Below are 21,982 nucleotides of genomic sequence, written 5' to 3'. Positions count from 1 at the left end.
TTGTGTGACACGGGTTTCTGCACTCAGGTAGTCCTCAGAATTATCCTCTCTGAAATGCCTGTCTTTTATAAAACTATTCATTGAAGACTGGCATACTTATTTAAAAAAAAGAAAATTGGAAAATAGAAAAAAACAAAAATCACCTGTGATCTTATCACCCAGAAATAATCACTGTTGGCGTTTGCATCTGTTTGCTAAGTACCTCTACACACGTAGAATCAAAATCAGGTTGCAAAGGTGACTTCTTCGCATCAATCCCACTGTCGCCAGGCCGTCAGTCCTGAAACGTCTACCCGTTCGCGGAAGCCTGATCGCGACACGTGCTGGAAAGGACCTTTGCCGAGTGAGTTTGGTCCATGCCTCCCGGTTCCTTAGTGGTCAGGATGCTCTGTATAAAACCGAAGAGGGGAAGCTGATTCTTTATAGTGCATTTGTCTTAGAAGTAGTTTGGTTTCCTAGGTTGAATGTCCATAAAGAATAAGAATATTACCGTTAGTCTTTTTACATGTCACTTAAGCATACTTCCTAAACTCAGTCACCTTCTAAGGAATCAGTACAAAAAGTACAAAGTACATTTTTCTCACTTAAAGTGCAGAGCCAGACCACGCCCCATGAAAAGTTTGTATGTAACATGCGAAGAAGATTGACAGATCTCAATTTGATTTTAAAGGTCCAGCTTCTCCAAACTATCATCTCTTCCCCGTATTAAAGCAGGGACTCTGGGTTTTCAGAGCTGCATTTAACACTTGAGGTTGACCTTTTCGGGCTCTGTTGTATAATCTACCGTTGTACGAACCCGAATTAGGTATTACGTGGCATAACTCAGAACTCTTCAGAATTCTGTCTTGCGAGATCGTTCATGGTACAAATGACCCGCCAAATGTAATGCCCACAGACTATGGAAACGTCTACAGCGATTGTGGTGCCAGCGCCCAAAATAAACTTGGATTTGTTTGCATATATCGTAAGTGTCCAAGTATTTAGAACAAGAAACGTAAAACAACTCACAACGGATTAGTGGGAGGGTAATTAGAGAGAAAATAGAGACAGATTGTTCAAAAGAATGCTCATGGGAGAAGAGCCAGGAGAGGGGATGGGGAAGGAGGAGGGGTCTACTCTTGGGAGATAGAGGAGAAGCAGGTGTGCGGTGACACAGGGTCTTGAAGCCAGATGCGTCGGCCCCCGGGCCCCTCGAGCCCTGAGGAAGGACAAGGACACCATGTAAAGCATTTCCCAGTTTCTTTCCCAGCAACTGGCACCTGGGTTGCTTCTTATTAAAATCATCGTTTTTCTAAAGAACATCGATACCAGCCTTTCTTGACTCAAAGTTACTCAAGTGGGAGCCTTCGGTTTTAGAATAGAGAAAACATGGACTACAGATGCTGAGAATTAAGTAAAATCTTCTCTCCGTGTTTCCAACTGCGCTTCCCCATATGGCCCGCACCCAGTTTCAGATCTCGTCCATATGTCTCGAATGTTCCTCTTGCCTATTACACGCTCGTGCCTGTCGCCGGGGCCGGTGTGGGGTGCAGGGGGGTTTGTTCAGGACGGGTGCCGTGGTGCTGACTGCAGAGCCTCTGGGGCTGCTGGAAGGCCAAGCAGGCACCTCCTGCCCTGAGCCCCGCGCCCTGCAGCCACCGCTGCTCTCTGCACGGCGGGCACCTGCTCACATCACTTTGTCTGCAGGCCGCTCCCCTGATCAGCCCCTGCAGCCTGCCGTCCCTCTCTCTCAACTCTTAACTTCCTTTCTCTGCTTCCAAACTCACGGATTCTGTGAGCATCCAGATTGTCCCCCGTGGTTCTCACGGCTGGAAAGCCACCTGGAGGGCAGCTCTTGGTGAGTTTCCGGACTGGGGGTCTCCTGGAAGCCAGCCATCCTGGGGTGGCTGTTTGCAGGGAACCTCCATTGATTTTATAGTTTTGGCTTTTTTCAGGGAGCAAAGCAGTTGAGTGTCTAACTTGGAAAATTTACAAGTGGGTGTTTATAGTGGAGCGTGAATTGGTAGTGAAATGGTCGGGGTCCTTAGGCACTGATCTAAAGTGACCGGTCCTGTAGTATTTAGCCCAACATGCTCAGCCAGACACTGGTGACAGAAGTTGGCTGTAGGATCCAAAAGGGCCACTTACGGTTCTTCTGTGGTTGTTTTTGTGTAGCCTGGTATGTACAGTTAAGTTTAAAAAGTGAAGTTCATTCGACACTTTGGGCTCTCTGTGTAGAATTCTTGAATCCTAGAAAGGGCTCTGGAGATAACCTGGTCCACAGCTTTTCTATGAAAATCAGGCACGTTGAGTTACTTGTCCAGGGTAACAAGGTGCTTCACAGCAGAGCCAGGAGCAGGCCTTGGGCCCAGGCAGGGCACTGCCACAAAAGCCAGCCGGGAACGAGGGCCTGGAGGCCGAGCCCAGCCACATCAGGACCCCTCCCTGGAGCCGGCAGGGGCCTGGCCTCTTAGTAACCAGAGTTCGCCTTGTCCAGAGCAGCGTGTGGTCCCAGAAGCCCTTCTGTCCAGCCTTGGAAGATGGCGTGTCCCTTGCACTTCCTAACTGAAGGCCAGCTTTGCGCTGAGGAACGTCCTCTCCTGAGATGCTTCAGAGGGGCCCTCGTGTCTTAGCTGCTCCTGAACCAGAGAGCAGGACTGAGGCCAGGCTGTCCCGCAGGAGCATTTGAGGGAGAAAACAGACACGTGCACACCTCCGTGGAGAAAGCATCACCTGTTCTTTTCTCCACCGGACCTTGGCCCTCAACCAGAGAGGAGCGATAATAGCAGTAAAAGCACCACGCCCACAGTCGCGCGGCTCCTGCTGTGTACGGGACGCTGTGTTCGGTCCCTTCCTCAGGCTTTGGGCCCTCACAGCCGCCCCGCCAGTGCCACTGGCCTCCCCGTGTCACGGCTGCAGGAACAGGAGAAGAGAGTGCAGACCTGCCAAGGCCACAAGCCAGTGGGGCAGGAGCCGGGCCTGGAGCGGGGTCAGAACTGGGGTCCCCCACCAGTGTGTCGTCCCTTTACTCGCTCGCTCTCTTTTTTGTTACCATATTTCATCTTGCTGAGCAGGCGTGGGCTCAAAAAGTTGCGCTTGTGAGCTTCTGCCAGGGGCTGACACTGCGTGGTGCTTCAGAAGGTCACGTTGAATCCTTGCGCGTGCGCGGCCCACTCCCACCCCCGTTCTGCACATTCAGAGACGCTTGTGCTGTTGCAGCAGGTATGTGTGTTGAGAGGTACTGAATATGTATTTTTAATTACAATCTATAATTACAATTTTTTAAAAAATTCTTTTGACTCGCATCCGTGCTACCGTTTGGCTTTCGCATTTGGTTGACCATATCCTGTGCTTCTAAACCACTTTTCTTCAAGGCTTTACACGTTCAGTCATGTTATTCGCCTGCCTGCTCACGAGGGAACGGGCTCTCTCAGGGGCAGGGATGGAAATTCCGGTTCTGGGCCCTGGACCCGTGGACCTGTGCGATGGTAGCCTTTGCCCCCAACGCATTTCCGTCTTGTGCTGGCTGCTGGCACATCCGCCCGCTGGAAAGGGGACCATCTGGGCACGTGGATGGTGAATGGCTCCTTTGTCCCTCGGCCAGCTGGCGGCCCGACGCAGGCCGTGTGGATCTGCCACGGGGGTGGCAGCTCCCATCCATCTCATGAAGGCTCCTTCCTCCCCCTGCCCCGTCCTGGACCAGCCCTCCCTGAACTTGGGGGTTCCATACGGCCCGTAAGGGCACGTTTCATCGTAGGGTGAGGGGTATGCACCTAAGGTGCGCGTGCCTAGGAATAAAGAAGTAAACCCCCTGGGTTTGTGGCAGTTTCGCGGGGGGAGCATGGAGCCCCCAGTGTTTCCCACAGGCCGTACAGCAGACTGACTCCGCTTTAGGAAAGGGCAGTGGTTTTCACCTTCGAAAGCTCGATTTAAGCTGCTAGGGGGAGAAAGGCTCCTGGCCCGACTTTATCCTCAGCCCTTCACCTCCCTGGGGTCTGGCACATCCCGCCCGTCAGGAGAAAGTGTTCCCCGCTCTTGCTGTCAGGACCTTACAGGGCAAGCGTCTGCTTTGCTGGTGCTGACGTGGCAGCGACAGCCACAGGGCTGCGGTTTCCTGCAGGTGAAATGGGTCCCTGGGACCAGCTGGACAGTACCAGGCATCTCAGACCTGGGCATGAGAGCCATCACCCGGCTGCTCCAGGTGGCACCTGCCCTCCTGTCACTCACTCAGAGGCGTGACCGCGGTGTGACCCGCTGGACGTGCAAGCCCAGGGAGGACGAAGCTGGACGCCTAGGGCTGCATTTAGTCCTCCGTCTTGGACGCGGCTGGGAAGTGGGGTGTCCTCCTCTTCGAGTGGACCCGGTCCCTGTCAGTGAGGCAGGCGTGGTGCCAGGTGCAGTATCTTCCACCAGGGACGCGGGGACGAGGGTGAGATGGACCAGCTCTGTGCCCTGCCCGCCACAGTCATGCTGCCTCCGCCGGGTGCGTCTCTGCCCCTCCCTCCCCCCCCCAGTCGCCCCCCACCCCGTTCTCCACACACTCTGCATCCCCCCCAGGCTCGCACGTCCAGCAGGTAGCAGCGGTTGCGCCTCTGAGTGACAGGAGGGGCAGGTGCCACCTGGGGCAGCCACGCCCCAGTCCGCTTGGCCTGAGCCCCGGCTGGGTCTGAGATGCTCTGCACTGACCAGCCCGTCGCTCTCCGGGCTGCCCTGGGGGGTTCCTCCGAGACCCACCTCGGGTGGGGCCGGTGGCCCTGGGTCCCCGTGCAGAGCAGAGCAGAAGTCGAGGTCGGGGGGCTTCGGCCGGTTAGGCCTAATGTCCATGCCACCCAGAATCACAGACCTCGAGTGCGGGCTCTTGGGGTAAATATTCAACCCCAGGCTGCTCTGGGATTAGGAAGCACAGCCTGTGTCTGCTCACCCCCGCGCACAAGCCTGGGGGCTCCCCAACTTTTGCTCTGTTTTCTGCGGGGTACTCACCCAAGCATACCTGTTTTCTCAGGGGGGCTCACCAGTTTGGCCTATTTCAGGAGGTCAGGTGGAAGCAGGGGAACGAGAGTGGAGAAGGATCATTTTATTTTTTCCAGAGCCCTTAATCGAAGTGACAGAAATCAACTCAAAAGTAGCTAAAGAAAAACAACAGGAAGAAGAGGAGAATTTAAAGAGAGATTAGCTCACATCATTGGGAAGTGTGGTTGGATTCCCGGGCTCAACTCATGTCATCCAGGTTCTGTCTCTGTCTCTGGGCCTCTTCTTCACACAGGCGCCTACAGGTGTGACTGACTCTTGAGAGCCTCCACCCAGACTGCAGGGGGAGTTCTGATCCGAGCCCTGGGGATGGGCCCTGCTGAGGCCACGAGAAGAGAGGAACTCTGTTGAATAGAGATGGCGTAGAAGGTGTGGAACAGATTAAAGCAAGAGAGAACTACTGCATTAGTCCTAAATGGCGGCCCTTCAGAAAATCCTTAAGTTTAGTAAATGTGAGGTTTTTCCTTTATTCAGATACTCGACTGTGAATCCTGGCACTAGACATTCTCTGAGTAGTGGAAGCTAGTCTGAAAAACTAGATACAAACTAAATGAACATATAGGACCATGAATAGCTATTAGGAGCCAAACATTAAATATATCCTCTTATATGAAAAGTTATTTCAGCTACTTTGTACCTGAACCAATCTTGTCAGACCTCCTTAGCATTTAGTGATAAAAAGCTTCTGTATTAATAATTTCAGTTGACATTCCTAACCCTGATGGGGAAAAAGCCCCACAAATTAATAACCTCTATGCTTAACTTAGTATAAATGACATTTTAAGTGCAAGGAAATTTTCTCCTTGCATCTGGTTTATGTCACAAACCTGATTAGTAGCAAAAATAAAATGGCTTTGCTATAGAGCTCCTGAAACTCAGGTGTGCTGTGTCTAAATGTATGGGCTGGAATACTTGTATGAACTGTCAAATTTGTTTGGCATTTTATCTTAAATCTCCAGAATTCCAGCTGGAAGATGACAGAACATATTTTAAAGTCATCTGCTATAACGTCCCTTTATCTTTTTTTTTTTTTTTTTTCCGGTACGCGGGCCTCTCACTGTTGTGGCCCCTTCTGTTGCGGAGCACAGGCTCCGGACACGCAGGCTCAGCGGCCATGGCTCACGGGCCCAGCCGCTCCGCGGCATGAGGGATCTTGCCGGACCGGGGCGCGAACCCACGTCCCCTGCATCGGTAGGCAGACTCCCAACCGCTGCACCACCAGGGAAGCCCTTGCTTTTTTCTTAAGTAGTGATTTCCATTCCTTCTTCATTCTTTCCTCGTGGAAGTTACGGCAGTTTATACATTACTGAACGAGCTTAGAGAAAGTCATAACTTTGCGGGAAGAAAGTTACTCAACATCGCCGAATGCAGCGTGCTGGCAGTAGGAAAGGTTTCCTAGTGGCCACGTTCTACATATTCTCATCCATGATGTGATGGGTCCAGCGCGGGCCGCATCAACACCTGCAACAAAACGTCCAAACACCACATTCTGTACGGTGGAGGATTTTACGGTGAACTTGAGAACTAAAAGAGACGCACACCATTTGAATTCGTCCTAGACCTTGTGAAAACATGTTAGTGCTCTCCGGGCCTCGGTGCGTCCATCGTGGCCTGGCCGGAGCTGCCTGGGTGTCCCGCACCACGTGGTCGGTACCCGAGGCCAGGGTGTGGTGAGGAATGTGGCCAGCTGCTCTGGGAGGTGCTTCTGTCTGCGGCCCAGGCTGCCCCGGAATCCGTGCTCTGGCCCTGGGGAGCAGGCCTTGGAAAGGGCCAGGAAGCGCGTTCTCCCAAATGTGGCCCAGAGAGGGGGCGAGCGGAAGCCCTGGTTAGCGAGGGCACCTGGTGGGCCAGGTCCTGGTTAGTTACTGTTCAGTAGGTGAAGATGGGCTGGGACTTGGCAGAAGGGGTGTGAGGCTCTTGCCTCTCCTGGCGGGAAAAATGTGAAATCATAGAAGGAAATTAATCACATTATCCTTGTTAAAATCACAACACACATTGGAGTCAGGTTGTGTTTTTGATACAGCTGGAAGAAGGAGGTGGTCTGACTTGAATGAACGAAGAAAAAGAAAGCAGAAGATGTGGGGAAATACACAGGCAGAGAAAGTGGGGAGCAGGGGAGTTCCCACACTGCCTCCTTCCCTAAAAGATAACGGATTTGCCTTTGAATTAGAGCCTGGACGCCAAGGCCGTCCAGAGCTTGGAGCTTACACACGGGTCTCTGTCCCCTCTGACCTGGCATCTCGTAGCTGGCACGCGGTGGCAGTCACGTGGCCTCGGGTGAGGTCCAGGCAGGGGGAGATGACGGGGTCCTGAACCTCCAGAGCCTGCTCGTTCGACGTCCTTGTGATCCCGGCCGCCTGACTCTCCGGAGCCATTCACCTGGTTGTCCTTATTCAGAAAGGCCGCCCTGGCTGCTGGTGGGTGGGTCCCCTTCCCTCTGACGCCTTTCTCCTCCCTCCTGCTGTTCCCCGGGGCCCCCAGCCCTTCGGCCCCATCCACCCGGGCTCTGGCCTCGGGCAGAATCAGGGTCGGGGAAGAACTGGGGAAGAAGAGGAAATGGAGAGCCTTTGTCAACAACCCAGGACTTTGTTCTGTTTACACATTTCCACCCGACGCCCCCTCCAGCCTGCCCCAGCTGTCCCCAGACTTGTCCTGGGGCCCCGGCCTGTTGCTCCTGATGCATTTCTTATCCCAAACCTTCTTTCCCTAACCTCAGCCCCACTTCCACCCGGACACACAGGGCCCATTTCATTCCCTAGAATCAGAGGAAGTGTTCATCACAGTTTGGGAGGGTGCGTGAGGGGATCTTGAAGCCCCGTTTCAGAGCCCTGAATGCATCTGCCCGTGGAAATCATGACACAAGTAACGAGCATCTGCCATCACGCTTCACACTAGCCTCTGACGGAACTGTGCTTCTTGATGACTCTGGATTAAATAGGCTTTCATTGGATCACGGTCTGTCTGTGCCACTCCACTGGCTGCGTTTGTTGGGCCAGTTCCCTGGTCTCGTTCAGCCCCGGTTTCCCCATCTGCAGAAATGGGGGGAGCCGGGTCTGTCACAGGACCGTCGTGAGGTTCAGATCATGTAGATGTCAGTGCGGCCGGGCTCCTCCCTTCCCGCCCCTGACACACACCTGCCTCCTGCATCTCACTGCGCCAGCCGCCACGTATCTCTGCTCCCATAAGATAATGTTTCCCAGGTGCCAAACGCCTGACGGGCAAAGTTTCTGTTTGGGTGGCCGTCTGGCACGTAGGGTCACGGCCAAGGGTGTTCAGAGAGGACTTAGACCCTCTCCTGGTAAAATATCTGAGAAAAAAGAAATTCAACACCCAGCTCAACACCAGTTAGGAAGAGTAATAATTGTCATTCATAAAGCACGTTCTGTGCTTTATATGTGTAATCTGAACTTAGGTACCTGTTTTAGGGTGATTTGTCCACCCTCAAAATTCATATGTTGATGTCCCATTCCCCAGAATCTCAAAGTGTGGCTGTATTTGTATAGGGCCTTTAAACAGGTAATTAAGTTTAAATGAGGTTTCTTAGGGTGGCCCTAATTCAGCATGACTGGTGTCCTGTAAGGAGAGGAAATTAGGGCACAGAATGCAGACTCAGTGAGAAGGCAGCCGTCTGTAAGCCAGGGAGAGAGGCCTCCGAAGGAACCAGCCCTGTTGACCCTTCATCTGTGACTTCCAGCCCCCAGAACCATAAGAAAACACGTTTCTGTTGTCGAAGCCCCCCAGTCTGTTACGGCCCCCCTCGCAGACTGATCCAGTGCCATCATCCACATTTTAGGGTAAGAAAACTAAGACCCAGAGAGACTAAGTAACTTGCCCAAGAGCACACAGCTAATTAGTGGCTGACTCGGGATTCCTGCTGGGGCTGTGCGCTCAGTCATTCTGCTGTGCTACCCCCAAGACCCCAGCCCAGAGTTGCCTCAAAGACTGTTTAGGTCATGTTAGAGCAAAACAGGTTAATTTTCCAGGGCTGTTTGTATGTAGAAAGTTCCAGTCTTGATAGAGACATATAAGCTTCTCTTATGGGCAGGGAGTGTGCCTGTCTTACCTCACTCTCCCCAGAGTCTAGGAAGGTTCCTGGAAGGAGCTCAAGGCTGAAGTAATTAAATTATTTTGTGTTTGAAAAAAAGCAGACAAAGCAGTATGTTCATTCAGCGGTATGACTGACTTACGTAAGTGTCTTCCACGACGCATTATGAGGCATAAGGTCTTCCACGGCGTATTACGAGGCGTAAGGTCTGCCGTTGTCTTTTCTGTTGATCTTGACACCTTTCCGCCTTTTTTTATATATATTTTAATTTTATTGGATTATAGTTGACTTACAGTGTTGTGTTAGTTTCAGGTGTACAGCAAAGTGATTCAGTTATACATATACATATGTTTCATTCTTAGATTCTTTTCTCATATAGGTTATTCCAGAGTATTGGGTAGAATTCCCTGTGCTATACAGTAGGTCCCTGTTGGTTATCTATCTTACATATGGTAGTGCGCAGTGACACCTTTACGTCTTGATGAATATTCTAAAAGCTGCTCTTCCCTGGCTCTTCAAGTAGGCTTCCTCGCTCACAAATTTGGAAAGGTCTCCTAGAGAGTTATTTTTAAATGTTATTTCTTGAAATCTTTGTTACCCATAAAGATTGCACTCTGCCTGGCCATTCCCGCTCCGCGTGCCGACTGCCCCGGGAGGTTTGAAGGTCTTCGTGCCCGAGACTTCCGGGTGGAAGTTTACTTCCATGAACTGTCCTGTGTGCCTCTGGATTAGGACGCCATTGAATCATCACGATGCCGTGTCATTGCAGAGTTGAGCTCACCTAGCTTTGAAATCGAAGGTTGAGAGGTTCATGTTTTCAGGTGTAAAGCAAATGAACTCTTACATGGAAATCTAAATGTTTAGCTTGGTCCGGTGTCCCGGCTTACTCTTTATTTCCCGTGCACTTGAGTAAGACGCTGAAGAACAAAAAGAAACAGCAGAAGCCATTAGCTTAAAGAATTGGTGTCTCGGAGCCTCCCTGGTGGTGCAGTGGTTAAGAATCCGCCTGCCAATGCAGGGGAGGCGGGTTCGAGCCTTGGTCTGGGAAGATCCCACATGCCGCGGAGCAACTAAACCTGTGCGCCACAATTACTGAGCCTGCGCCCTAGAGCCCGCGAGCCACAACTACTGAGCCCACATGCTACAACTGCTGAAGCCCAGGAACTCTAGGGCCTGTGTTCCGCAACAAGAGAAGCCACCACAATGAGAAGCCCACGTACCGCAACGAAGAGTAGCCCCCGCTCGCCACAACTAGAGAAAGCCCGCGCGCAGCAACGAAGACTCAACGCAGCCAAAAATAAATAAATAAATAAAATATATTTTTAAAAAAAAATTGGTGCCTCCACTTGAAGATCCAAGTGAGTGAGCACTTATCACGGGTGTGCTGTCACCTCACACTCCTTGCCCTGCTTGTGGCACTGAGCGGAGCACGTGTCCCGGGGCAGAGAACGCAGCCGAGGCGGGTCTGCTCTGGAAGCCAGCGCCCAACTCTCCGTGGTCGGAGACGATCGTGATGCCTCCTTTCATTCCTCTGACCATCCCAGCTGGCAGGGGAGTAGAAGCAAAGGTAATTCTCAGGACCAAGCTGTCTCTACCGCAGGGAATTAAGGGAGAAGGAGGTACAAGCTACCCATAAAAGCGCTTTGGTGTCCTTTCAGGAGAAAAACATTTGCCAGTGGCCACAGTTTCCATGCCACGAAAACCTCCTCCCTGACTTAGCTGGGAGACGTGGCGGGTGAGCGGCATGGCGGGCCCCCAGTCCGGGTCCACGTCCACATCTCTGGGGCCGACGTGCCCTCCTCCCCTCGGCTCACTTTCTACAAGGTTCCGGAATTCCGTGCATTTTAACCAGGTTAAAGCATTTTTACCTTAGGGCTTTTCCAGCTGTGTTCCTCAGGCACAGGAAGGGATAATTTTCACATTATAGCTCAGCACTGACTCACAAATGTGACTGAAGCAGCAATTCTATGTTTGATGCACTCTGAGATTTTCTATCTTGTTCCCTTTTAAAAAGAAGACAGCATATACATACAGGCTGGTCACAACCCCGTTAAACCGATTTTCTGATCCATTAGTGGTTTTTCAATCAGAATGTGGAAAATTCTGCCGCAGATTTAATGTATCGGCTATTTTTTTTTCTTCTAATTCACTCATCACAACTTGTGGGAAGTCTCTGCAGTGTTGAAAGAAAAGAACAGGAGGAAGGAGGGGTATGGGTTTCTGCCCAGTGGGGCCACTCCACTGCCAGGTGGCCCCGGGAGGGCACTGAGTGTCCTCGGATGGAGGAGAGGGTGCTGGCCTGAACACAGGCCAGCCCTGAGGGGTCCTGAGAGCTGGGGCAGCTCTGCAAGCTCATTTTGTCCAGCTTCCCGTCCAAAACGCATAAGACGTTTTCTGTCCTGTCTTGTTTGTTTTTTTTTTTTGGTCTTTTGTAGTAGTGGCACAGGGATGCTCTAATCATTTTCAGACTTTACACTGTTTTATCCTCTTGGTTTGCTGGTGCTCTAGCAGGTTTTTGAGGAAAGCAGAGAGATCGGTTTTGGTAATAACCAGCTTTTAGGCATTTAGCCACTGTCACCTCTGCTGGTGAGTGGCTGGTCACCAGCCACGGGACCCAGTCCGTCCTATATCAGGTGCAGGTGCTGCCTCTTGGACCAGACCCCGCCCTGAGCCCTTGTCGGGTCGCCGGACGCTGAGCCCCGTGCCCGCGTGGAGCCCATGCCGGGTCCCCACGTGCTGAGCCCTGTCCCCGCACTGAGCTTTGCCGTGTCTCCGCAGGCCTCGGCAGGACCCGCAGGAAGACAAGTGCCCGCGATGCATCGCCCACACCCAGCATGGACGCGGAGTTCCCCGCCAACGGAGGCGGTGCCGACCGCATCTACGACCTCAGCATCCCGGCCGTGGTCAAGTTCGCGTACGCGGCCGAGCGCGAGGACGAGCTGTCACTGGTGAAGGGCTCGCGCGTCACCGTCATGGAGAAGTGCAGCGACGGCTGGTGGCGGGGCAGCTACAACGGGCAGGTGGGCTGGTTCCCATCCAACTACGTGCTGGAGGAGCTGGACGAGGCGGCCGCCGACGCGCCCGGGGGCCCGAGCCTGCGGCCCAGCGCCGCGCTCAGCAACGGCCAGGGCGCGCGGGTCCTGCACGTGGTGCAGACGCTGTACCCCTTCAGCTCGGTCACCGAGGAGGAGCTCAACTTCGACAAGGGCGAGACCATGGAGGTGATCGAGAAGCCCGAGAACGACCCCGAGTGGTGGCGCTGCCGCAACGCGCGCGGCCAGGTCGGCCTGGTGCCCAAGAACTACGTGGTGGTGCTGAGCGAGGGCCCGGCCCTGCACGCCGGCTCTGGCCCCGCGGGGCCTGCGCGCGCCGGCCGGTTCGCGGGCCGCGAGTGGTACTACGGGAACGTGACGCGCCACCAGGCCGAGTGTGCGCTCAACGCGCGGGGCGTGCAGGGCGACTTCCTCGTCCGCGACAGCGAGTCCTCGGTGAGTGCGGGGTTGGGGGGGCAGAGGGGTGTGCCCGTGTGTGTGCACGTGTGTGTGGGTCTGTGTGTGTTATGTGTACACGTGTGCGTGTGTGCACGGGGCACGCAGGGCGGCCCGCTCATCAGGGACAGAGAGTCCTCGGTGAGTGGAACGCGCGAAGGAAGCGGAGAGTATGTATGTGTGTGCGTTCGTGTGCCATTCCCTTCTCAGGTGTGTGAATGGCCTCAAACAGCAAGGGTATTTGGGGCTCATGTTAAGAGGGATGAACACAGTTGGTCTGTGTTCTGAGACCCTCCGCTCTGCCTTGGGCTGAAATCTGCCTGGACTGCCCGGCCTTAGCCGCACCTCTTCTCCGGGAGGTGCGTTCTTGCAGACGGCACGGTAAGTACGGTGTGTTGTTAGCTTCTGAAGGTTTGCTGCCTCTTGACTGAGATCACCCCTGTTCTGTCGTGCAGACTCAAATGTCATTCTCTCCCCTGGTTTCCCCATTAATGACCCCGTCTCAGCCCTGGCGGTTGACCTTGTTTCCTCTCTGGGTCTGAGACACATCAGATGTTCTCAGCAAGGCGGGCGCCCCGTTTCTGACACAGCCTTTTGTTGGCTGGTTGGCTTTGCTTTTTAAGCCGTGTAACCCTCGGTATGTCTCTGCCTCAGGCACCGCTGAGTTTATTTCTGAAAAGCTTTTAAAGCACTTAGGAAGAGAACAGAAAGGGAAAAGCCAGTGGTTGAGAGAGAGGAGTTTGTGTGTGTGAGCAGGGTCGGCGGCATGAGGCCTCTCGACTTGGAGCAGATTGGTTTCCAGCACAAATTCGGAGGTCTGTGTTTCAGGTGTATGGCCGAGCCCATCCGGGGGAACTGGGCTGTGTCACGCGAATTAGCCTTTTTGTGTTTTCATTGTGGAGGTACTACTAAACCGATTTTGTCGATCCCTGCAAATACACCTTCCAGAGTGAGTCCCCCCGAAAGGAGAGTTTTGAAGATAGAGTCCAGTGTAATTTACTTTGTACTGGTTCCTGCAGACTTCAGCTTAATTTTTAATTTTTTTTTCTTTTTTGGCTACATTGGGTCTTCGTTGCTGCACGTGGGCTTTCTGTAGCTGCGGCGAGCGGGGGCTACTCTTCGTTGCAGTGCGTGGGCTTCTCATTGCGGTAGCTTCTCTTGTTGCAGAGCACGGGCTCTAGGCGTGCCGGTTTCAGTAGTTGTGGCACGCGGGCTCAGTAGTTGTGGCACACGGGCTTAGTTGCTCCACGGCATGTGGGACCTTCCTGGATCAGGGAACGAACTTGTGTCCCCTGCATTGGCAGGCGGATTCTTAACCACTGTGCCACCAGTTAAGTCCCAGTTTAATTTTTTAAACGCAACCTATAAGACTGGTAAGCTCGTGCTATGTACTATAATTGTCGTCTTCTGAAAAGGTTGATACCACAATAAGTAAGTGCATAGTCAAGGTTCCTGTTGACTGATCTGGGAGGAGTTCGAGGCCCCAGAAGTGATTTTCCCCTTCAGAGAGGGGGGCAGACGTGATGGTGGTGGAAACTGGCCCCCCTGATGGTGGCGGCAGGTCGTGGAGTCGGCGGCGCCTGCCCTGTGCTTGGGCAAACGCACAGGGCCTGAACGTTAGCTGCATCTGAAGTCTGAATACTGAGCTTTTCTTTGCTTTTTTTTTTTTTTAATTTTAATTGACGTATAGTTGATTTACAATGTAGTGTTAATTTCAGGTCTACAGCAAAGTGAATCAGCTATACATGTACATATATCCCCTCTGTTTTAGATTCTTTTCCCCCATACAGGCCATTACAGAGTACTGAGTAGAGTTCCCTGTGCTAGACAGTAGGTCCTTATTCATTATCTATTTTATATATAGTAGTGTGTGTATGTCAATCTCATTCTCTCCATTTAGCCCTCCCCCCTTTATCCCCTGGTAACCATAGGTTTGTTTTCTATATCCGTGACTCTACTCCTCTCTGGTAAATAAGTTCATTTGTGCCTTTTCTTTTTAGATTCCACATATAAGCAATACCATAAAGACAAATATCATATGATATCGCTGAGGTTTTCTTATCCAGAGTTGGTGGTTTCTGGCAGGACATCACGTTAAGCTGTTCTAACGTGAGCTCAGCTCCGTGCACAGATCAGGGCGGAGGCTTCAGAGAATCGGGTCCGGAGCACTTCCAACCCTCCTGAGAGAAACTCAGAGGAAGCACCGGTTACCCGATCACAGTAGGAGGTGATCAAGGGACAGGTACGATCCGAGTCGAGGAGTATTGTCTTGATTTAGGAATGTTGGGTTTGAAGAGATGTCTTAGAAGGGAGAGGGGTGAAAGCAGCCTCCCAGTGTGGAGACAGTGCCCCACGTCCTTCTGTCCGGGTCTGGGGTAGGGGACAGTCCTTGGCAGAAGGTAGAGGGACATCGCTGGCTTAGGGAGGACCTGTCGCTTTTCCATGGGACACACATGCAGGCAGTGGTCACTGTCTGATCTCGGGACCGAGTCCTTTTGGAGGTGGAGGGGTACTTTATCTGGCCTCCATCCTTGAAGAAGCTCCAGTGTCACATTTGATTTGCATTATTAGAGAAAAAGCTAACTTCTTCTAAATCATTGAAACATTAATTGTTTATATTTTATTTTAACCATTTTTTAGGGGAGCCTTTCCAAATTTTTTTCCTTCCGTTTTAACTTAGAAAACCAAGCTCACGACAGCTCATCGTGTGCTGGGACCATTGATTCCCGGGGCAGAGGAAGAAGGGGTTTGTTTGCTGGGACCTGGTCAGCTCTGCACCCGTGGTGGCATTGGCTTGGGCTGAAGGCCGCCAGGAGGCCCGAGGGTGCGCAGGGCCACTTGTGTCCTGACGGAACTCGCCGTGACATGGCACTTCCTGCTCTTCGCGTGCCTGCCTTGTGCCAAAGGCATGCTCAGGGGACTCTCAGGCGTGTCGCTGCTCTCATCCTGAAGAGCCACGACAGAGAGAGGCCGGCTGCGCTGTCTTCCTGCTCGTAGCCAGTCCGTGCTCAGCTCGCCTGCAGCAGCGAGGAGCCGTCCGGATGTACAGATGGACAAGTCCATTGCCTATTCCTTTTCCGCCGTCCACTGCCTCTGCTTTCTGCCACTGTCTCCCCGTCTCCTTTCCTCCCCTCCTTTGTCTTTTTTTCTGTTCATTTTGGCATCTCTAAGGTGAGAGCCTGGCCTCCAAAGCCACCGCCAGGCCGGTGTGAGCCCTTAGCTTCATAATCTTGCACGGTTCTGGGTCAGCGTTCCTGCCGGACTCAGAGGCATCCCCATTGAATTTCCTTTCCTTCATTGTGGTCTGTGGGCCCAGGGCTCGCCTTGGGTTGAGGGAACTGCAGGACCTCCTCTGTAAGCACAGCTTTTTTAGAGTGCATCTTCAAGATGTGTTTCATTTTTAAAATATCCTGAGGGATTCCAAGGTAAATAAGCTCGACTCTTGATTGATATTTTGCATTTAAAAATATTTCATATTTTTCTGTTTTGAAAAGTAAAAATATACCCAGCTCTGAGTCCTGGGAAATCTGTGCTTGCGGGGGATGGATACGGGGGGGAGGGGGAGGGAAGGATGTGCATATTTCAGAAAAAGAAGCAAAACTTTGGCATATCCTGCAATATCCCGGGTCAGTGATATGCTGGGTGTTTCAGAGGTATCTGTTAGACATGTTTTATCAATGAATGAACCAGACCACCCTGCTTTGGCTGTCCTTCCTGTCCTGAATCTTAATATCGACTGTTCTTTCTTCATCTTCTCTCTCCCCCTCCCTTGCTCTCCTCCCTCACCTGCAATTGTCATTTATTCTCAGCAGCTAAAGATGAAACGGTTTGGCTTCTTATTCTCCATATTTAACCATCATACCTCCACCTGCTAATCCAAACCTCATTAAATCTAGCAAATTCAAAATTCCTACCTGCCTTCTGATGCTCATCGTAAATCCTTATGTATTTGTTCAGTCTTATCCTGTGGATATGGTTAGGAAGCTGTACTTACGATGGAGAGTAACCAGTAACTAGATTTCTGTGTGCTCTGTAAGTGGTCAGTGTTTTATTTCTTCCATTACTATAGAAAGTGACAGGTTACAACTAGGATGAGGTCTGCAGAGCATCAGCCTGTGGTATAGGAAGGCATTTTTCTCTGTAAGACATTAAGGATCCCAAAGAGAGCATCTGTTTCACCTTATTTATTGTGTCCGACAGTAGTATTTAGATACTAATTTTTTGTCATACAGCACATTCACGTGTGAAAAGACTTGCTAAAGATAACTTACTGTATATATTGGCCACACTAACAGTCTATTTGGGTTTCATCTCTTACTCTTTTTTTAAAAATCTATTAAAATTATTTGGCCAGGAAGAAACAGAATAGAAGGATTAGCATAGTTCCTTGCTATATTTTTCAAATTGCATTTCTTATAGTAATTGGAACTTTTTTTTTTTTTTTTTTTTTTGCGCTACACGGGCCTTTCACCGTTGCTGCCTCTCCCGTTGCGGAGCACAGGCTCCGGACGCGCAGGCCCAGCGGCCATGGCTCACGGGCCCAGCCGCTCCGTGGCATGTGGCGTGTGCGATCCTCCTGGACCGGGGCACGAACCCGTGTCCCCTGCATCGGCAGGCAGACTCTCAACCACTGCGCCACCAGGGAAGCCCTGTACCTGTAGTTTTTAACAGCACACACCCACGGGCAGACCCGGAGTGAGGGACGGGGGGCTACCGCCCCAGCAGGTGCACGTGGGCCCTTCCGGCCGGTGTTTTCTGCCCTGGTTGTGGTTTCTTCCCCTGGTGAAGGGGAAGCACCTTGTGGGGCGAGGTGAGAAGCCTGGACAGAGGGAGGAACGTTTGCATTCGGCTCTGGTCGGTGCTTGCTGAACATTTCCTTCTTGGAGGCAGGCAGGCCCACCTCTTCTCTCCCCGCTGCCAGGGGTCTTCACCGCGTGTCCTTTGGGAACAGTTCCTTGGCGACTTGCAGAAGAAATTCTACAAGAAGCATTTACGTTTTGGTCTCGAGATGCGGGCAGGGAGCGTACTTGTCCAGCAGAGATGGTGTCCGAGGCCGCTAACAGTCCCGATATTCAGATACTCAGGAGGCCCAGTGCGTGTACCAGCCAGAGCCGGGCAGAGTCCCTGTTGCATTTCAAGGAGGTTGAGATAGAAAAACGTCAGGTTCAGGGACAATTGTTGCCTGACCCCAGGCCAGAGGGGGGCAACCCTTTTTGGTTCAGGAGCCGGGTCTGAGCCGTGTCGAGGGTGATCTGAAGGAAATGATGGGTTTCCTTTGCACCCCCCGCTGAGGCCCCTCCTCTCAGCATCCCTTCTGCCAGGGCCCCCCTGCCGATTCCTGCAGTAACTTCCGAGGCAGGAGAGCACGTGTCCTCACCCATCCTGCTACTTCGGTTTCCTCTGTCCAGATGATAAGGTTTCCTCCGGAATTACACCAGTTTTTAGCACATAAACTTTTTTAAAAAATGTTTTTTATTGTGGTGGCAAAATATATATAAAACATAAACGTTGAACATTTTAATCATTTTCAAGTGCAAGTTCAGCGACGTTAAACGTATTCACATTGTGCAAGCGTTACCGCCATCCTTCCCCAGAGCTGTTCCGTTTCCCTCACTGGAGCTCTGTCCCCACTGAATGACAACTCCCCAGCCGCAGGCTGCTTTCTACTCTCGGTCTCCATGAATTTGACTAAGTACCTCCTCGTGTAAGTGGAATCATGCAGTGTCTGTGCTTTTCTGTCTGGCTTACTTCACTCAGCATAATGTCCTCAAGGTTCATCCATGCTGTAGCCTGGGTCAGAATGTCCTTCCTTTTTTAAAGCTGAATGATAACTCCATTGTATGGATGGACCACGCTTTGTTTATCCATCGTCTGTCAAAGGACAGGTGGGTTGCTTCCACCTTTTGGCTACCGTGAATAATGCCACTGTGAACATGGGTGTGTAAGTGTCTGTGCAAGTCCCGCCTTCAGTTCTTGAAGGTCTATACCCAGCAGAGTTTTTGGAGCAAACGGTGATTCGTTGGTGAATTTTTTGAGGAACCGCAGTCTGTTTTCCACTGCGGCTGCACCACTTTACCTTTCACCATAGGGGTTCCAGTTTTTACACATCCTTGCCAACAGTTGTCGTTTTGGTGTTTTTGTTTTTTCATAATAACCAGCCTCATAGGTGCTGAGTGGTGCCTCACTGTGGTTCCGATTTGCATCAGCACAGAGCCTTTCAGCCTCAGCTGCACTCCTGGCCTATTTGTGGGTGTTTCTCATGGCGCTGTCACCAAGCAGTTCCTAAACGTGGCCTCAGTAGCACTGCAAGAGCAGCACAGAGAAATAAGAGAGTCGCCCCACGGAGCTCGTAACACAGAAAGCTGTTTTATCATTCTGTTAGATCACCCTCCCTAGTCGTCCAATAGAGCCTTCTTTTATTTTTATTTTATTTTCTTATTTTTTGGCCATGCCACGCAGCACGTGGGATCTTAGTTCCCTGACCAGGGATCGAACTTGCACCCCCTGCAGTGGAAGCGTGGAGTCTTAACCACTGGACCACCAGGGAAGTCCCAATATAGCCTTCTTTTAATCAAAATTGATTCCCTGTCTGTACTTACGCCACAGGCTGTAAATTGATATGTATATATATATATATAATATCATTTATTATGGATAAGTCACTCCAGGCATGGCATGGCCAAAAGACAGAGAATGACAAGGGCAGTATTCTAAAAGTCTGTCCTCCGAGGTGTTCCCATTAACTTTAGGAAATGCATCTGGGGACGCAGGGAGGGATAATCACACATGCACATACTAACTTACAAATGGACCGTAAACACTTCTGTTGAAAGATTAGGTAGATGGACTTTGAGGGCCGTACTGTGTTTGCTGGTCGATTTCTCTTCACTCGTGTAAACAAGTTTATTTCGGAAGCTAATGAGAGCGATCATATTTGATCATGTCACCTGTGGGATTGGCTTTAGGCCTGTAGAGTAAATATCTCAGAGACACGTTTATAGGAGAACAGAAAACGCCAGTCAGAAGGTAAACTGATGTAAACACAAAGAGGAGAGCTCCTGTATAGAGAAGGAGTCCATTTTGATGAAAAAAGCCTCTGCTGGACGGCTGGGGCTGGCGGTGATCTAATGGGTGATGGACCTGGAAGGCCACTTTTCTGAGATTAGAACCGGGAGAGTGTTGACCAGCAGAGTACAATCTGCCTTCAGCCCACTGGCTCTCAGGTTTCTTTGGCAAAGGAGCTGCTTCTCTGGACAGAAGAGTACCTTCCTTAAAGAAGCAAAAAAAGAGAGAAAAATTTCCATGTACCAGACAAGGGGGAAAGAATGATACAGCTTTTGATAAGAAATCGACAAGGTGACCCCTCCTTGGGGGCAGAGAGAGCCTTAAATATTTGTATCAATTGCTGGTGCTTGAAGACCAGCATGACCAGAAATCCACCCAGCGCCCACCTGGGAGGTTCAGTAGACCACGCAAGGGGCACTTCTATTCTCATCTTGCCCTAAAATCTGCAGTGAAAGATATGTGGACATTGTAAGGTTATTAAAGACTCAGGAGGGCCTGGGAGCAAAGTCCCTGCTTCCTCTATTATTTCTTCACAGCCACGTGCTTAGAAAAAAATCATATGAATACCTAGGCTATTGGGGATGGAGGATGAATCAAAGGATATTATGGACTGTTCTCAGTGCTCCTTTTTTTTTTTTTTTTTTTTAATACTGGTGATGAGAAAATCGTGATTAAATCTTGAGTAAAGGAGAGAAATATTTGACCAGGGAGTCTACTTTATAAAAATATAGAGGTGCTTTTCAGCAAGTGTTTGAAACAACGGATCAAGTTGGTGAAGCTGTAGAAATAGTATCAAAGATGGTATAATTTGGTTTTCCTTTCTAAAAGTTGTTGTGAGCAGAAATTGCAAAGAGGTAAGATGTAAGAATTACCTGAAGGAACGAATAGAGGAAGAGATGCTCAAAATTGGAGATTCACCTGTCAGTGCACTTATTGAGCACCTACTGTGATCCCGGTGTGGAGATGTGGAGTTCAATCAGGTTCTAGTACTCAGAGGGATTATATTCAAATAGGCACCTAAAACCTAAAAAAAAAAAAAAAAATAGTGATAATAAAAGCCCTGAGAGAGGGTGGTTTTTTGTCAGTCTATCAGCTGTCCTCACACTCCCCTTGGAAAATGACTTCCTAAAATGTCAGGTGAGTGAATGACTTAAACTAACAGATAATCCTTCAGAACCCCAGGTTCAAAAACTGTGAGAATAGAAAAGTCAATTCTTCGAAGAACAGTCCGAGGGAAGGAGAGAACAAGAAGTGATGTGATGTTTGAATTAAATTTGAAAAGTTAGCGCAGTATTCTGCAAAGAGAAATTACACCAAATAAGGAGAAAGGGAACCATGGGGAAGTTTGGACAGTGGGAAGAAGCAAGAAGATAGGATTGAAGGGAGGACGGAAGCTAGGTGTTCCAAAATTGGAAACAGGTACAGGACCCAGCCTAGGTTTTAGTCCAGCCCAAGACAACTTTAACAACTTTAACAACTCCCGTGGTGGCTTAAAAAGATGCCCACAAATCATCTGATACCCGTCCTTTCAAAGGGTGGAGGTGACGGCCTCCCCATCAGCAGGGTGTCACTTGATAATTCACATCTGATGAATAGAATGTGGCGGGAGAGGTGGTGGGCGACTCCCGGGACTGGATCGTACGTGCGTGTGGCTTTGCTGCATCTGGGACCGCTTGATTTGTGGGGAGCCGGCCGCCATGTTGTGGAGGTGGTGAGGCAGGACTATGGGGAGGCTGCAAGACCAGGGACGGAGGCCCCCGAGCGGCTCATGTGAGCGGACCACCTTGTATGTGGACCTGCTTCCCCAGCTGGGCCTTCAGATGACCGCAGCCTCAGCCCATGTCTTCACTACAGCCTGATGGAGTTTGGTGGCTCCAGGTCAGTCAAGGTTTAAGGTACTCCCAAATTCCCAATTATAAATTGTTATTTAAGCCACTGGGTTTGGGGGAGATTTGTTACACAGCGGTAGACAAATAGTACGAGTAGCCCAGGTAGAAAACAGGACCATAATAAGATAGGAGACAACAGGAACTGAAAATTAAAGTTCAGGAGATCACGCTTTGCCCTTTGTGTTTAAAGAGAGAACAGACAGGTGGCTTTCATGTCAGCGATGTTCCTTTCCTTCTGCTGAAACCCAGGAGGAGACTTCAGAGGTACCAGGTGGCAGACGTAGGGGTCTGTACAGCCTCAGTCACACCATCTGTTGAGTGCTTATTATGTATCAGGCCCAGTTTTTTCTCCCAAATATATAAAAATAAGAAAGAAGGAGCGTCTCCCTCAGAAAGCTTAGGGCCTCGTAGGAGAACCACGTGAACAAGCACTGATGCCAGTGGCCAAGGTGCAGTGCGGTGCACTGCTTCTGTGATAGGACGTGGGC

At 50.9% G+C, this 21,982-nt stretch overlaps 1 protein-coding gene across 5 annotated transcripts in view; it reads left to right on the top strand.

Annotated features, from left to right (window-relative positions):
- NCK2 (NCK adaptor protein 2) overlaps window positions 1–21,982 on the top strand; it is a 100,711-nt gene that overhangs the window by 69,386 nt on the left and 9,343 nt on the right. For all 5 annotated transcript variants that reach the window (XM_089922549.1, XM_089922550.1, XM_089922548.1 and 2 more), the window contains one exon: window positions 11,831–12,540. In XM_089922549.1, the coding sequence (XP_089778675.1) occupies window positions 11,831–12,540 (710 nt within the window). The remainder of the gene's footprint in view (window positions 1–11,830; window positions 12,541–21,982) is intronic.

The sequence above is a fragment of the Delphinapterus leucas genome, chromosome 13 (assembly GCF_059928025.1).
Source record: "Delphinapterus leucas isolate spDelLeu-1000000601 "Yukka" chromosome 13, BTC_Dleu_Yukka2, whole genome shotgun sequence".
In the NCBI taxonomy this organism is placed as follows: domain Eukaryota; kingdom Metazoa; phylum Chordata; class Mammalia; order Artiodactyla; family Monodontidae; genus Delphinapterus; species Delphinapterus leucas.
This window is presented reverse-complemented; position numbering and strand designations above follow the sequence as displayed.